Below are 17,137 nucleotides of genomic sequence, written 5' to 3' on the forward strand. Positions count from 1 at the left end.
CCAAACACAAAACTGTACCTCTCCCAGAACTCCCAAGTCTGAGCCCAGAAAGGAGAGGTAGGGTAATGCTCTCCTCAAACACCAGGGGGCCACTGATGGGGGAAGGGGAAGGTGTGGAAGGATGGAAGCAAAGCCCATTCAAAGCATATCCTGAAGCTTTGGAATGAACCCGGATTTCAACCTCTTTCTCAACATTCTGGCATTTCATTGCCCAATGAAAGTGAATTTGAGGACTCCCCAAAACCCAATATATGCTCTGCCTGGAAAGGAAACCTTGCTGGAAATCCCATATCTCAGAAAGCCAGTGTCTCCCTGAAAAGCCAGAGTAGACGCTAAATTATGGCCTCTATCATGAATGTACCGGTGATATCAAGATCTACACCCTCCAAAGTGACTAGGATACCAGGCCTAAGAGGCTTATCTCCTGGGTCTGGGGACAGTGTTAAGCGCAAGCTCTAGGAAGACTATGAGAGGGAAACAACTGTCACTACCATAACAAGAGTAACAACTACTGGAAAAGGCTGAGTATGTGGATAATCCCACATCCTCACTGCTCACAGCCTGCTAGCTCTAGTTCACTTCATCTAAAATCAAACTCTTTTGTCTTCCTGTAAATCTGTTTCCCTTTCTGATTTTCTTATAGACCACCCTTCTCTATCATCCCTGCAATCCATAATTATATAACCTTTGACTTCTCTTTCCAAAGAGCAAGTCAGTTACCTGGTTTAGATTTCTCCTCCTATATACCCACACCCTCCCTCTCCCATATTCTCACTAATCCACTCCAGACACAAAGATTTTTGCCAGTCAATTTTCTACTATCATGGAGAAGGAAATGGCAACCCACTCCAGTATTCTTGCCTGGAGAATCAATCCCATGGACAGGGGAGCCTGGTGGGCTATAGTCCACTGGTCGCAAAGAGTCGGACACGACTGAGCGACTTCACTTTCACTTTCTACTATCAAGGCAATCCCTTTAAATTCCCTTATTCCCAGTCCAAAACCTTTAATGATGTCCTTAGCACCCTCTCCAGTAATCCTGACCCCATTACTTCTTATAATCTACCCTCCCTCCAACCTACATACAAACACACAGGTGTACCCACAAACCTGCTCTGATCATACTGGTTGCCTCACTTGCACTGGGCTACCTCCATGCTTTCACCCAGGTTATGTGGTTGGGGCCAGGACTGCCACGGGAGTTCAAGAAGGGCTGGGTTATGGCAAAGGAGATAGTGGCATGCAGCTGGCAGCACAGTTCAGCTCAACACAGCTCAACACTGATACACAGCTGTGCTCTATCTAACTAAAGGAGAGGAACCAGTGAAAACAACAGCCAACATTCACCAAGTACTTACATATCAGACACTGTGCTAATTAGCATTTTATAAGTACCATCTCTTAATACTAAAAATCTCCATTCTAGAAGGTATTATTACTATCTCCATGTTACATGAGGAAACTGACACTTACAGAGATCAAGTAATTTATGCAGAGTTCCACAGCTAATTAAAGGTGGGCTTGCCACTCAAAGCCCAATGGGTCTGGTTGGAGTATTTTACTCAACCACCACACTACACCATCTCCCAAGTGGGCTAGACTTGCAGGGAATAATCAGTTAACTTACATCAAGTCCTTCCTTTCTCCATTATCATTAGAGAAAGACCACTTGAAAGGACTGAAAGCCACATCCAGTTGGAAGCATTTCTCATGACTAACCATCAGGTGAAATGCTGCAGTCACATTTTTACCCATTTCACATTCAAGACCAAGCTCCCAAGTACCTCTTCTGCAGCTGCCTCACTATACATAACCATCCTCATTCAATCCATCTCAAAACAAATTCTGACAATGACACATGAACTGTACATAGTCAGCTGGCCTACCAGGTCCTTTATGCAGCTCAACACATAAGGTGACACCAAGTTAAGACAAGTGAAGTTCCAATTTGGGTGCTTCCATCTCCCTCCCTGTATCCTGATCCAGAGCCTGTCAAGCCCAGGAGGGGCTTGGAGTCAGGTGTTTGATCATGGAGAAAGCTGCTAGGGTTGGCCCGGCAGATGGGGAAGGGGATGGCATCACTTCTTCACAATCTGAATGACATCTTCGTCCTCCAACGTATGGTCTTTACCCACTTTTTGAGGATTGTGTTTCACAGAGAGACCCCACACCAGAGCACTGTATGGAAGGAAAAAAAGAATATTCAGTGTAAATAATCACCTAGCTTCTACCTACCTAGGTGTCACTTTCTGTTTAGAGCTAGCATTCCAGCTGTTAAGAGTCAAAGGCCTGCAACAGACAAGATTTCCTATCCCCAGTCAAAGTCCAGAGGCTTTAGCTTTCCTGAAGTGTGGCATACTAGAACCTTCACATAAAAAGTGGAAGTCTTGAAAGTTATGTGGTTCCCCATGATCCAGAGCCAACTTATGAAAGTCAAAGGAAAAAAATACAAAGGAGAAGTGTGACGAGACTAATTTAAAAATAAAAGGAAAAAGCATAGGCTTGTTACAGAGAAATACCCTGAAATAACTTATTGGAAATTGATTCCTACAAATGCAATGTCAGTTACAGAACACTAGTTTTTACTGGGTCTATGAACCATCAGTGGTTACTGGTAACAAATGTTACCTTCCTTAGCCATACTAGGAAAACTCTATCAAGAGAGTATTTACTTATCCAAAAGGTGTAGGGGGGCATCGGTACCCAGTGAAGCCCAATATGATGCTGGCAGGAAGAATGAACATTTTGTGTTTGCCAAGAGGAAAATGAATTAACAAGAGAACCTCAGAGCAATTTGTATTGTCAGCCCTCCCAACTTGAAAAGGTGTTTAGGGCTCTTCCTGCTCCAAGTTGGTATGGTGTCACTTTCTATTTTGATTTAGCATTTAAGAAGACATTGCAAGGTTCTAACCAAGCAAGCATTTCCTGATGCCTAATTTCTATAACACTACCTAAGAATTACTCGTTAGAACAATCAGTAGCTCACAGGGAAAAGAAAGCACCACATGCCATGATACTTACTATTTAAATTCTTTGATAAGATTTTTGTGAATCTTCATGCAGAAATCCTCCACCGTGGTCCTGGAGTAAGGCAGCACCACTGGGGACGTGTAATCGGGCAACTGGCCTTTGGGTTTGGTATAACTGGAACACAGAGGGAGCAGAGGCTGCTTACTTCTTAGAATGCTTCATGTGTGAACACAACTCAACCCTCCATCAACCCAGAGACCAGACACGGATAACCTCTATCTTAAGGAAGAAGGTGCCCTCAATATGGCCTTGCAGATGATAGGAATTAATTTATTATTATCTCCAAAAACAGATTATGTTAATAAGCTCTAGCAGGTATTATTTTTGGACAGTCTGCTTTAAGTCCTACAATAATAATACTGTCTCCACTAAGACTTACATCCTCACTAGTTTCAGATAGTCCCAGATCTTTTCCAACAGGTCGTCAAAATTCCAGCGGTGATGGGCAGAGATGGGTACACAGTGAGGCACCTTATAGATAATATCCAATTCCTCAATGGAGATCTGATCAATCTTATTTAACACATAGATACATGGGATATAGACTCTACAGGAGTAGAAGAAAAACAGTATGTTAGTCTGGAGCTGTGGACAAGACCGTCAGTCTGATTCAACAGCCCCTCACCCAGGACTCATAATCAGAGACTCTAAAATGGAATCATAAGAAAGTCAGCCAAAAAAAAGAAAATGTTTCCTACCAAAATAAGGTAGAACATGGAAAAAGTGAATTATCGGTTAAGAAGTAACAAAACTCAAGCCATAGTCCCTAGTCATGCAACTAATTACTGAGAAAGCATGCTGCAGTGTAAATAACATAAGCTTTAGAGTCACACAGATTGTATTCCCAGCTCTGTCACTTTCTAGACATGTGTCCCTAGGCAATCTCAGAGTTGATTTTATGAACTGTAAGAATGTAACACATTTCTAATATAATAATTTCAAGAATTAAAAAAAAATTTTTTTAAACACAACATCTAGCAATGTCACAATCCTAACTGTTCAATCAACAGGGCAGCTAAGGTTACTAATAATTAGGCAAGCTACAACTTCTTAGGCTTCAGTTGCCTCACTTATAAAACATGTAACTCAAAGCACCAGTTTTTGTCTGTTTTCAAAATGCCAGAAATAACAGTAGTTTCAATTATTACTTAATTTCAAATAGTAATGTCTCATGTTACGTACTCTTAGAGAAAACAGACACAGCCCAGTGTGCTCTAAGCCCCGCAGAACAGCCTACAGAATTTCTCAGATGGATTAATTCTGTGAGAGCAGACTGAGAACCTACTCTCCTGAACCATCGTACAACACAGAGCTTAGGGGACAGCCTAGTTCACAGCAAGTAACTGCAACAAGCAACTTGATTATCATCATCAAACTTCAGAGCAAAGAAGGATGTTAGCAATCAAGACAACCCTTCATTTTATAGATAAAGAAAGCAAGGCCCACTATTATTTGAGATAAGAACACAACTGGAGTTAGAATTGATGTCTGCCAGATTCACAATCCAATGCTGTTTCCATTATAAGGCTTCAAATTCAAACTCAGGCACCATTTGGTCAGTACCTGTTTCCTTCCACCACATCAATGAGATCATCTGCTGTGGCATCACTACGCAGAGTCACATCAGCATTATGGATTTTGTACTCAGCCAGAATGCTCTTCACAGTTTCAGCATCCAGCTCACTCTGAGGGCACTGAATGGGCAGAGAAGACAACAACTGGTCAGAGCGCAAAAGAAGACAATCTCCTAAAAGTATCTGTTGATGTACCCGGATAATTCTAGATAAAGTGCAAATTTATTTCTAAAAACCATTATCCTAGATGAGACAGGCTTTGAGTAGGAAATACTTAAAATCTAAAGAGGTAATTAAATTAAAATGTCATATGGGTGGGCCCTAATCCAATATGACTCATGTCCAACACAGACACAGAGAGGGAGGATCATACGAAAACACAGGAGAAGACAGCCATTTACAAGCCAAAGACAAGAGGCCTCAGAAGAAACCAGTACGGCTCACATCTGGATGTCAAATATCCACGCTCCAGAATTAAGAGAATTAAATTTCTGCTGTTTATGCCACCCACTCCATAGTACTTTACTACAGCAGGCATAGTAAAAATACAGAAAGAAAGCTCCAACTCAAACATTATGAGAAGATAATAGGAAAGATCTTTGGGGCAGAACAGCTTAAGTCTATGCCAGTCAAATAATCTGGATCTCTAGAATGTTAGACATCATAGGAAGTTTTCAATCCTCAATCACATGACTTAGAAGCAGCATTTGATAGAATCGATCACTCTTACCAATCTGAAACACTTTCTTTAATTGACTTTCAGGATTCCAAACTTTTCTGATTTTCTTTCTTGACTGAGAAGTTTTATTTGCTGATTCTTCCCATCTCCTGGCCTTTAATCATTGTGAGAGGGTAGAGGAAGGTATCACAAAGCTCAATCCTTGAAACTCTTTTCTATTTATACTCCCTTCCTCAGCTAAGTGATCTCAGCTAAGCTCATGGCTTTAAAATTGATAATCAGTAAATTTATACCTCCAGCACAGATCTTTCCTCAAACGCCTATTTGACAGTAATAATACTTGGATGTCTAACTTGAGTGTTACTGGCATCTTAAACTGAATACCTGACCTTCCCCTCCCCTCCAAACCTATTCTACACTTAAATCCTACCATTTTAGTCACAAGAGTTCATTTCCTAGCTAATTACAAAAACTCACCATCACCTCTTTCTCTCACAACCCACATCCAGTCTGGCTGTAATTCCCACCAACTATTTCCAAAATCTTTCCACAATAACTAGTCTACATCTCCTCCACTATTACAACTCTGGTCTAAGAAACTATCACTTCTTGACTAGATTATTGTAATAACCTCTTAAATAGGTTCTGTGTTTCTGTTCTTAACCCATTTCAGTCTGTTTTCAACAGTAAGAGTGATTCCATTAAATCCTCAATCAATTTCATTCCACAGACTGGAACCCAACCATCTTCTACAAAGTAAAAGTATGTATGGCCCTATGCTATGACTTCGTTTCTTACTACTCTTCTACTTGCTCATTCTGCTGTTCTTCAAACAAGCAAAGGCATGCCCTACCTGCCTTGCACTTGGATGTTCCCTCTACATGAAATGCCCTTCCTCAAGATATTCATTTGGTTCACTCCTTCTTGTCACCTCAGTGAAGATTTCTCTGATCAACCTACTTAAAAAATACAACCATTCCACCAACACTCTCCATCCTCTTTCCCTCGTTAACTTCTGTCCTTAGTTTATCCTAACCTAATGTACTGTATTAGTGCAGCAGGTAGCACTCAGACTCATAATATACTATAATCACTCATTAATTTTGTTTGCTACTTCCCCATTTGAATATAAAGCCAGGAATTTTTGCCCCCTCTTCCATTTCCCCTGAAAGCCTAAAACAATGGTAGCCCATGGGAGGTGCTCTATAAATCTGTGTTGAATGAATAAAAATAGATGATACCAGCAGCCATCTACTTCATGCAAGCATAAGCTTTAGTTTCATACCACCCCAAAGAGGAAATAAAGCCACAAAAGTAGTCTGAGATGGACTTCTGTCCTACTCTGTCAGTCATTACAATGTCATCGTATTACTTCAATTAGCTCTGGGGGAAGCCAGGTAATTTCCAAATGTCAGTGTCCATGTACTACAATCCACTCTCCACCCCAGTCCCTTCAACAACCTATCCCATATCACTTTCTTCACTTACAGTGGCTGTGAGATTAATGCCTCCTTTATCCTTCTTCTTAAAGCCAATGTTGGGGGGTTTGCTGTTCAAGCGAATGCCAAAGCCTTCCAGCTCATTTTCAATTATCTTCTTATGTCCCAAGGGTTTCAGGACATCCAGAACAATCAAGATCAAATTACATGTTCTGGCCACTGAAGAAATGAAAATAAAAAAATCTTTTTCAAAGATCATTAAAGACAACATAATTCAAACACTCCAAAACAGGGAGGGGGTGGTAGACAGTTCCTACACTTAAGAGATAGAAGATTTTTTAAAAATATACATACATATCTATATCTATATCTATTTATACATATATATATAGAGAGAGAGAGAGGCTTCCCAGGTGGCACTAGAGGTAAAGAACTTTGCTGCAAATGCAGGAGATGTAAGAGACGCAAGTTCGATCCCTGGGTAGGGAAGGTCCCCTGCAGGAGGAAATGGCAACCCACTCCAGTATTCTTGCCTGAAAAATCCTATGAACAGAAGAGCCTAGTGGGCTACAGTCTACAGGGTCACAAAGAGACGGACACCACTGAAGTGACTTAGCACGCATATACACACACACACACACGTGAAGTTAAGGTTTCCAAAGATTTATGTCAGAAGTCACTCGGTAATGTATGCTTTGTTTTCTATTAGTGCATCAAGAGATATATCTAGATCTAGATACACTAGCATTCTAGATATACTAGCAGAAAAGTAATTTGGAATGAAGATACAAACCAGGTAATAACCTGAATCCCTGAAAAAGTTCAGAAAGATTTAAAACAGTAAGAATTCTAAAAGAAAAAAGTTATCCAGTTAGCATATTTTTTGGCAAATTTCTTGAGCTATAATTTATAAAAAATAAATAGCACCCATGTTAAGCATACAATTTGATGACAAATGTATATACCTATGTAACCACCATAACAACTGAGATTCGGAACATTTCCATCATCTCCAAAAGTTTCCTTGTACCCCTTTGCAATCAATCTCCCTTTCAATTCCCAGTCACCCACTGCTCTGTCACCATAGGTTAAGTTGCATTTTTAAGAATATTGTATAAACGGAATCACACAAAATGTAGTCTTTTGTGCCCAACTCTTTTCATTTAGCAAGTTCCTGATAGTCAACCATGAATGACTTCAAACCTATAATTCTATAAACAGCTAAATTATTAATTTAATGCAAGGGTGGAATAAAAATACTTTCAAACATGAAAAAAACAAGAACAATTTACCTGTCATTCACTCTTTTTCGTTAAGTTTCTAAATAACGTACTTCAGCAAAACATGAAAATAACCCAAAAAAGGTAAGACAACCAACTCTAAGAAATAGAGGATCCAATACACAATCTCAGCCATGCAAAAAATCTGGAGCTACACTGTACTGGAGCTACAGACTCTACTAGTCACCTGGGGCTATTCAAATTTAAATTAAAATTATAAAATTTAAAATTCCATAATTCAATTGCACTAGGCACACAAAGTCCTCAATAGCCACTGTTTTCAAGTATCTAGAAAAATATTGATTGATAGGCATTTGATCTACAGGAACATTTGAAAAATATTAGCCAACAGAAAAGTAAACTAAATAAGAACCAATTATTAACTCAATGAAAAACAAATTTAAAAAGCAGATTTCAAGAGAAAAGAAATCAAGTCATAATACAGTACTTATCTCAGCACCGAACAAGTTACAGTCATTACATAATAGCATACACCATGACTAATGAGTTAACTAAAAATTATGATATAACTTCTTTGAAAAAACAGGAGAAGAGATATGGAGTACAAGAGAGCTAATTTCCTACCATTACATGAAACCAATAGATGGTATTTAAAATTAATTAACCATGAAATAGTAATATAAGCATAACATTTTAAAATATGAAGTAGAAGAAACAGTTGAAGACTTGACAGTACTTGCCAATGGGGAATGACAGTAGAGATGAAAACAGATGGAGTAGCAGATTACTGAAATTTATGATTAGCCTTTTTTTTAAAAGGTTCTATCATGTGGCTTGTGGTCCTTAACCAAGGACTGAATCCACTCCCTAAGCAGTGAAAGCATGGAGCTCTAACCACTGGAACCCTAAAGAATTCCCCTATGATTACGCTTTTATAACATTTTACTTTCAATAAAAAGAAAAGAAGAAAAGGCAAGAGTGGGAGTCAGGAAACCTGAGGTCTAGCTCTGAACCTGTCACAACAGGGCAGCACTGTGTCAAAGCACTTCACTTCTCCTGTCCTTCCTTTCCCTTCAAATGGGAAAATTCTGCTCCAGTGAGAAGTCAGGTAAAACTATTCCCTTCACTGTGGTACCAACTCCAAGCTCCACAGTCCCTAAAGGAACAGCATCCAGTAAAGAGATGATACACCAGGACAGTGGCCCCAGAACACTCACCTGCAATGACTTGACGGCCTCTACCTTTCCCATCCTTGGCACCCTCAATGATACCTGGGAGATCCAGAAGCTTCAAGATTAAGGAGAGAAAAGGAAAAGCTGGTTATAAATCTGAACATTTCCTGGGCATCTACTAAAGCTGAACATTTACTAAGCATCTACCAAATATCAGCTGCAAGCTTCTTATATACTTTATCTCATTCAAAAACCTAGCAAGTCTGTGAATAAGGATATTAGTTGAGGTTCACAAAGGCTAAGTGGTTTGCCCAAAGTCACAGTCCAAATACATCAGATTTTAATCCACATCTTGGGGACACAAATCCATAATTCTACTTTAGTATCTATCAATATTTTCCCACTTTCCAGAAAGTTGAGCCTCCACACAAATTCCTTACTATAGATATAACTGAATCACAATATTCACAAGTGATAAATCTTGAGACCTTTGCAAATCCTCCAATTCACAAAAATTTCTGCAGCCATTCTTAAGCAAGCACATAAGAATCACCTATAAAACAATTCAGAATGCAGATATTTAAGCCCTATCCCTGAAAATTCTGCTTTGCAAGAGCCAAAGTAGGATTCAGATACTGATCTGTATTTCAAAAGGCTCCAAGGGTGACTTTGATATGTGTCCTCAGTTGAAAATAACTACTCAACTACTAAAACTTCACATAAGTCACAGTGTATGTACCTAACGATGAGAACATCAAAACCAAATCTGTAGCACTCATGGTTCAAATTCATAAACTACAGTTATAAGTTCTTAAGTCTTTTACGAGCATATGTAAAATCTGAAAATACCAAGGACCATGGTACAGTATGGCCAATACTGAATTATCCACATGAACAGACAGGGATATAGTTGCAGTTTATCAAAACATCATTTAAAACCAGTCTTTGCTGGGGAATTCCCTGGCAGTCCAGTGGTTAAGACTCTCCACTTTCAATGCCGAGGGCCCAGGCTTCATCCCAGATCTAGGAACTAAGATCCTACAAGCTGTGCAGCATGGCCAAAGGAAAAAAAAAACAAGTATCTTTTGCAGTAAGCATATCTGATATTACAGAAATATACTTCACATTAAATACAGAAATATACTTCACATTAAATAAACAAGGAAAAAGAATGAACTCAGGAGGTATTTAGAGTTCAACTTTTCCATTCGAGAACCTGCTCAAAAGCTCCTCCCTATTCCTCACTACATAATAAATAACATTAACTCCTCTAAAACTGGGACTAGTGAGCACATCAGATCTTGATTTCTAAGTACCTATCTCCAACAAAAGGAAGGAACAGCTCCTTCAGAAGTGGTTCATTTCAAGGCTGGGGTAGGGAAAATATAAGATAAGCCTGGGGACTTCCCTGGTGGTCCAGGGGCAAAGACTCTACACTCCAATAATTCAGGGGGCCTAGGTTCAATCCCTGGTCAGGGAACTAGATTCTGCATTCTGCAACTAAGACCTGGCACAGTGCAATAAATAAAATAATATTTCCTTTAATAGTAAACTCAGAAAAAAAGAGCAAAAGCTTTCTAACTATGGCAGCTGAACATGGTAGAGAAATTTATTGAGGCCCCGACATACATAAAAGCAAGTTAACTTAAGCTTTTCTTGAGAGGGAAATATTTAAAATTACATTAAACTATTTAAATATTTTAAATTAGACTGAACTAGTCAAATGTGGCAACTAAATTTCACCCAATAAAAATAGGCCATGCTTTACATATATGAATATCAGATTACAACTAAGAATTGAGAAAAGAAAAAATATATCTTCAAATCACATAACTGTAGGATTTTAAGAACTGGATGCTAACCTACTTCAAATTCCAATGCCTTTAGAGGTTAAAGCAGATATATGTGCATGCCCATATACATACACACACACACACACATATGACAACAGGAGTCCTAGGGACTCTGGCAAGGTGAAACATAAGACCCATAATTTTTAAAGCACTGTACACCCACTTTGCAGGCCAATCTCTTGACTATGTGAAACATCAGTTTTCTTCTAACATCACTGGTTAATTGCTTGTTCAGCTACTACTTAAACATCTCCAGACACAATAACTAATTAACTCAAGAGGTACTATTCCATTTTTAGGCACCTTTATTGTTAAAAAAGATCTTCCTAACAATAGCAACAACAACAACAAAAACAGAAATCAATATCCTTATAATTGTTAGATGGTTCTAATTTTGTATACCATGCCCAGAGAGTCACAGACAATGAGTCCTCTGCCACAAAAGAGCCTTTTAAAAAACATTTTGAGGGCAGTCATTTTAATCCAGTTAAACACACCCACTAGTATGCCTGGAGAAGGAAATGGCAACCCACTCCAGTATTCTTGCCTAGAGAATCCTGTGGATGGAGGAGCCTAGTGGGCTGCTGTCCATAGCATCACACAGATTCAGACACGACTGAAGCAACTTAGCATGTATGCGTGCTTTGGAGAAGGAAATGGCAACCCACTCTAGTATTCTTGCCTGGAGAATCCCAGGGACAGAGGAGCGTGGTGGGCTGCCGTCTATGGGGTCGCACAGAGTCGGACACGACTGAAGTGACTTAGCAGCAGCAGTATGCCTACTTAACTTGGTTTCTGGAGAAATTCAAAAGGGAAGGAAAAACAGGCAGAGGGCACAGATGGAAAAGAAAGCACCATGAAAAAAAAGGAAGAAAAAAACCTGAAAAGGTCAAAAGAGACTGAAATAAATGAAGGTTTTGAGGAAAAGACAAAAAAAGAGAGGGATTATACCAAGAGGCGCCATAACATCTCTTCAGGAAAGAGGTTACTCTCTGAACTGACAAAACTATCAACAAGATTCTGAAACCAGATGAAATTAAGCAGTGGTCCAGATATGCCCAAGTGTCCTCATTCTTGTTATGTACGTGGAGTCCTAGAAAGGTCCATGTTCTAATGGTACCTAACCAGAAAGAAAAAAAGTTACTGAAAATACCACCAGGACACTGGTCGCTCCTTACTTCAGATTCTATAATAAGGAAATATGAATGCACTTCACAACTCACTGTGTAACTCACTGTTTAGAGGGAAAACAAATGCCTACACACACTAAAGAGTTCTTAAATGCTCTGCCAAGGCATTGGGGGTATTCTAATTTTCAAGACAAACAGTAATTCTCAGTATTTGTCAACCTACTAGATCGAAGAAGCTCACAATTTCACCATTAGATTCTATTACACTGCTTTCAACAATAACAGATCCAAATCTTGGTAAAGCTAGATTTTTCAGTGATTACTATGGCAAAAATTAAGCAACAGACAAAAATCAGGGTGGAAAAAGAAACAAATGTGGCAATATTCAATCTGACTCCAAAGTTTGAGAAGTTACATGGTACCTAACAGTGTCCATATCCCATCAGTAAATAACTGTATCTGTTAAGGTCCTATATACTTGTTTGGGTCTAACTATTTAAGGAACAGAACCATTAGGTTACTTCTCTTGGCCTGGAGCACCACAAAAAATTACTGGAAACAGAAAAGCTGTCAGGAAATAATTACTAAGACACTAAGGGTGTGAACCTACTGAAACACTAAGGATTTGGGAACCTCTAGCCTAGATTCAAATGTCATGAAATTCAGAACCTTACCTTCTTAGCTGTGGAGCCAAAAAAAAAGTGTTCCATCATATTTTACATATATCTTTCACACTCAAGTGGACTCCTCATTTGGGAGTCCTAAATCTATCATCTATCTAAGAACTTGTGAAGACAACAACTTCATTAAGCCTCACAGATAAGAATTATCCTCTAAAAAGGGTCTTAGGGTCTTCTAAATTATCTTCTAAAAAGGGTCATGTTATTCTTTATTTAGAAGTTTCTAATGGCTCCCAGCTATGTACAAGATAAAATTCAACTTCCTTCACAGGCACATAAGATCCTTCATAATTCAGCTCCAGTCTACCTTTCCAAATTCAGTTTCTACTACTCCCTATCCACAGCTAAGCTCACACTACAGGCTGTTCCCCATTACAGCTGCTTGAAATTGCCCTTTATATTCTCCAGCTAATAAAATTCTAATAAACTTCAAAACCCATCTTACTGTTACTTTCTATGTAAAGCTTTTTCTGTCTTACCAGACCTTCCCTCACCCCATCCTCAGATGGAAAAAGTAGTCCTTCCTTTCTCTGTGTTTTTACAAACAATATTTTTATTTGTATGCATTTGTCTTCTCTGTCTCCCCTGCTAGACAAAGAGGTTCTAGTAGATCAAATACGAGGCTTGGTATATAGGAAGTTCCAAATAAGTTCTTCTTAAATGGATGGAAGAATTGACTTCTTCCAGTCTTTGGCCTGCAGACCTAACTTACCTGGATCTTAGCACCTTTGTATCTGATGACACCAGGCACAGTGGTCAAAGTAGTGAACTCATAGGCTGCGACTTCCGAGTATACCCCTGCCAGGTTACTGAGCAGTGTTGACTTCCCCACAGATGGAAAACCCACAAACCCAATTCGAGCATCACCTGTCTTGGCAACATCAAATCCTAAAACATCAATAAATATAAAAAGAAGAATGTTATCCCTGGGAGCATTGAGACTCAAGCAATTCCTTTTACAGTCTGGTTGCCTACCCCTCTAAAATCTATTTCTCCAACTTTTAACAATTTGACTCTAGGGTAGAACTTAAGCACACAAAATTCCCCCATGGCAATTCACAGTATTTAATGGATTGTTTGATGGAAAAACTTTATACCTCTAACTGTTGTTATATACTTATGCACAGTATTTAGAGCCCAAATATTAATTACAATAATTAACCTAAAAAAATTTTTTTTTCCCTACAAACCCTGGGAACTGTGTGACTAACAAGAGTTTTCTTTTCTTACAATTAGCTGCAAACAAATTCAAAGCCAAATTTATGGCCCTTCTCTGGAAGTGTACAGACCTTGTGACATTACTTTTCATACCAACTTTCTCTTGGCTTCAACTTATTCTTTCTACCTTCCCTTTGCAGCAACTTCCTCTATCTTGTCGACTCTTTATTTACATATTTCAGTGAGCCAACATAAATCTATTTTGGATCAGGACAGGATATACATAAACAAAACCCTAGTTCACTTAGAGAGAGTATTCATTAGCCTTTGAAATCAGCAGAATTGGGAATTCCCTGGTGGTCCAGTGGTTACAACTCTGCACTTACACTGCCAAGGCCCAGGTTCAATCCCTGATAGGGGAACTAAAATCTCACAAGCAAGTATATGACCAAAAACAAACAAACAAAAAAAACCCCACACAAACCCAGAAATCAACAGAATAAAAATAAACACAATTCAAGAATTTAAGCTTAGAAAACATAAACCTACTTTGATAGACATTTCTAAACTATTTTTTACCATATGCATTTACTACTTTCATAAAAATTACACACACACGAAAAGAAAATAAACACCCAAACACAAACCTTCTCCTGGTCCTCCACCACCACCACCTTTTGGAGTAATGAGCTCCCTGCGAAGCTTAGCAAGACGAGCCTTAAGCAACCCTAGGTGGTGTGCTGTGGCCTTGTTCTTCTGAGTCCGAGCCATCTATTAGGGAGGAATCACAGCCATAAATCAGAAGCAGTTCCTACAAGGTAAAACATCCAGAATGACTGTTCCCCCAACTCTGAGAAGGATGTTTTCTTCTAAGTCCTACTAACGTCAATATACCCATTTTAAGTCAGACTTAAAAAGAGTAAAAATCCATTTTCTCCATCACCCAGTCAATTCGCCTCATTACAGAGCAAACAACTGAGGCCCAAAGAGAAGAAATGTGACCAAAATCATTACAATCAGCGTTCACAGATTGGACTACAACTCAACTGCTGAACCCTTTTCAACTGCTTGTACCCCGTGTACCCCAAACGATTTTAAAGAGCTCTGAGCCCTTCAGACAGAAGAATCACACAACAATCCAGGTGGAATCAAAACTACCAGAGATAACAATTTACTTCCAGACCCTATTCCCGGGAGCAACACTCTGGGAAAGGGGGTCACCAAAGCAGAGACTGGGGAAGAAAGGGTGTGAAGAAAGATACTGAGGTACGTAAGCAAATCAGGGCTGAAGTGAGGGGATAGAATTCCGTTCTGCTCACAGAAAAGAAAGGGAAAACTGAAAGTTCAGACAGGAGCCGAACGATGGGAGGGGGCGCCAACTAAGGTGCAAAAGTACTGAACGCGGGCCCGGGCTGCGGGGAGTCAAGGAAAGCGAGCCGAGGCTGAGGAGAGTCCGGCAACGCGGCCCCGGGCCTGACACGTCTGAGGGGAGTTCAGGCGGGAGCAACGCCGCTTTAGAAGAAGGCTCGGATGGAGCGTTCGAGCGTCCATTACCTCGGCCTCGATCTCCGCGATCTTAGCTAGAGTGCTGCTCATGGTGGCGAGTTGCGGCGGACTCAACGGCCTCCACAGGAGCAGTTCCCCGCTTCACAGTCGCCGGCAAACCGGCCACAACCACGAGCAGCTACAGCAGTGCGCAAGCGCGGTCTTTCCTATTTCTCACGAGAGTTCCGCACGTGGCTCACCGCGAGATTTACAACGTGAATTGGTTTCCTCCTCCTCCTCAGCCAACCCCGCCCCGTCCCGCGAGCCAGTGCGGTGTCATAGAGCCCGCGGGAGTCGGGGCCAGAGAGGCCGCCCGGGTCCTTACCTCCCCGAGCGCGCTGAGGGTCGCGCGCCGCTCGGCCCCGCCCCGCCGGACGTGCGCTCCGCGTAGGGCTCCGCGCCCAGCGCCCAGCGCCCGGCGCGTGGTGTCTGAGGAGCGGTTCCTCGCTGCTGACCCGCAGCAATCAGACCCTCTTTCCTTGAAAAGGGCACCGCATTTTCCTCTCCAGCACCGATGGGTCCTGCGGCCCCTTTCACTGCTGGGGAGACACCCCGGGGGACTTCTTGGCCTCCTGGGTTGATGTGGAGACCGATCTTCAGCCTGTCTTGTCCTCTTGGGAAAAGAAAATACCCCCTTTCCATCACTCAAAACTATTTTTAGTTGTCTGTTTTGTTTACCCCCCAACCCCAAGTAAAGTGCGTGGCACATGGTGAGCCCGTAGTAAATGCATGCTTGGATATTCCCAAAGAACCGGTCCTTGGAACATTGCTTGTAATACCGAAAAACTCTAAACTGTGTTAAGGATAATTAAATAGCGGTATCTCTATGCTGTGAAACACTATTTCAGGCATTAAATTAAACGTAGGTCTGTGTGGTCTTGAAGGATGTCCAGGACATAGTGTTTCAAGAAAAAAATGGTAGCAAGACTGCACCTACGTTGTGATCCCATTTATGTTAAACTTCAGTAGCTCAGTCGTGTCCCACTCTTTGTGACCCCACCCCCACCCCCGGACTGCACTGCGGCAGGCCTCCCTGTCCACCAACTCCGGAGTTACTCAAACTCCTGTCCACTGAGTAGGTGATGCCATCCAATCATCTCATCTTGTCTCATCTCACCCATCAGAACAAGACCCAGTTTCTCCCTCAGTCAGTCTCTCCCATGAGGAAGCTTCCATATGCCTCTTATCCATCTCCATCAGAGGGCAGACAGACTGAAAACCACAATCACAGAAAACTAACCAATCTATCACATGGACCACAGCCGTGTTTAACTCAATGAAACTATAAGCCATGCCATGTAGGGCCACCCAAGATAGACGGGTCATGGTGGAGAGTTCTGACAAAACGTGGTCCACTGGAGAAGGGAACTGCAAACCACTTCAGTATTCTTGTCTTGAGAACCCCCTGAACAGTATGAAAAGGCAAAAAGATAGAACACTGAAAGATGTTACAGTTAGATGTTTATATAATTGTACATGTCAGAAAACACATGGTTAAATGGTCTGAATTAAAGGTTACAATGTCAAACAGTGGGCTGGATGCAAGGAAAGGGGGAGATAGCCTTTCACTTGTTACTCTGCATATTACTGGCATTCAGTTTTTTTAAAAATTAATGTATCCATGCATTATCTGTGT

General features: G+C 40.7%; 1 protein-coding gene across 1 annotated transcript; it reads right to left on the reverse strand.

Moving 5' to 3' along the window:
• Window positions 1-1,864: 1,864 nt before the first annotated feature.
• Window positions 1,865-15,663, reverse strand: DRG1 (developmentally regulated GTP binding protein 1). Its single transcript, XM_061141506.1, has 9 exons — window positions 15,511-15,663; window positions 14,604-14,727; window positions 13,511-13,686; window positions 9,181-9,250; window positions 6,772-6,941; window positions 4,594-4,724; window positions 3,410-3,577; window positions 3,022-3,144; window positions 1,865-2,178 (listed from the first exon to the last, which is right to left on the reverse strand). The coding sequence occupies exons 1-9, from the start codon at window positions 15,550-15,552 to the stop codon at window positions 2,079-2,081; spliced, it is 1,104 nt and encodes a 367-aa protein (XP_060997489.1). The 5' UTR covers window positions 15,553-15,663; the 3' UTR covers window positions 1,865-2,078.
• Between the last annotated feature and the right edge of the window lie 1,474 nt (window positions 15,664-17,137).

The sequence above is a fragment of the Dama dama genome, chromosome 5, assembly GCF_033118175.1.
Source record: "Dama dama isolate Ldn47 chromosome 5, ASM3311817v1, whole genome shotgun sequence".
In the NCBI taxonomy this organism is placed as follows: domain Eukaryota; kingdom Metazoa; phylum Chordata; class Mammalia; order Artiodactyla; family Cervidae; genus Dama; species Dama dama.

What these genes read in the sequence shown, in the direction of transcription:
- DRG1 (XM_061141506.1), bottom strand. Translation starts at nt 15,552, where the DNA reads ATGAGCAGCACTCTAGCTAAGATCGCGGAGATCGAGGCCGAG. An exon ending in TGGTGGAGGACCAGGAGAAG is followed by an intron (nt 13,687 to 14,603) that starts GTTTGTGTTTGG and finishes TTGATGTTTTAG; the next exon opens with GATTTGATGTTGCCAAGACA. An exon ending in CTTATCAAAGAATTTAAATA is followed by an intron (nt 2,179 to 3,021) that starts GTAAGTATCATG and finishes CCTTCCATACAG; the next exon opens with TGCTCTGGTGTGGGGTCTCT.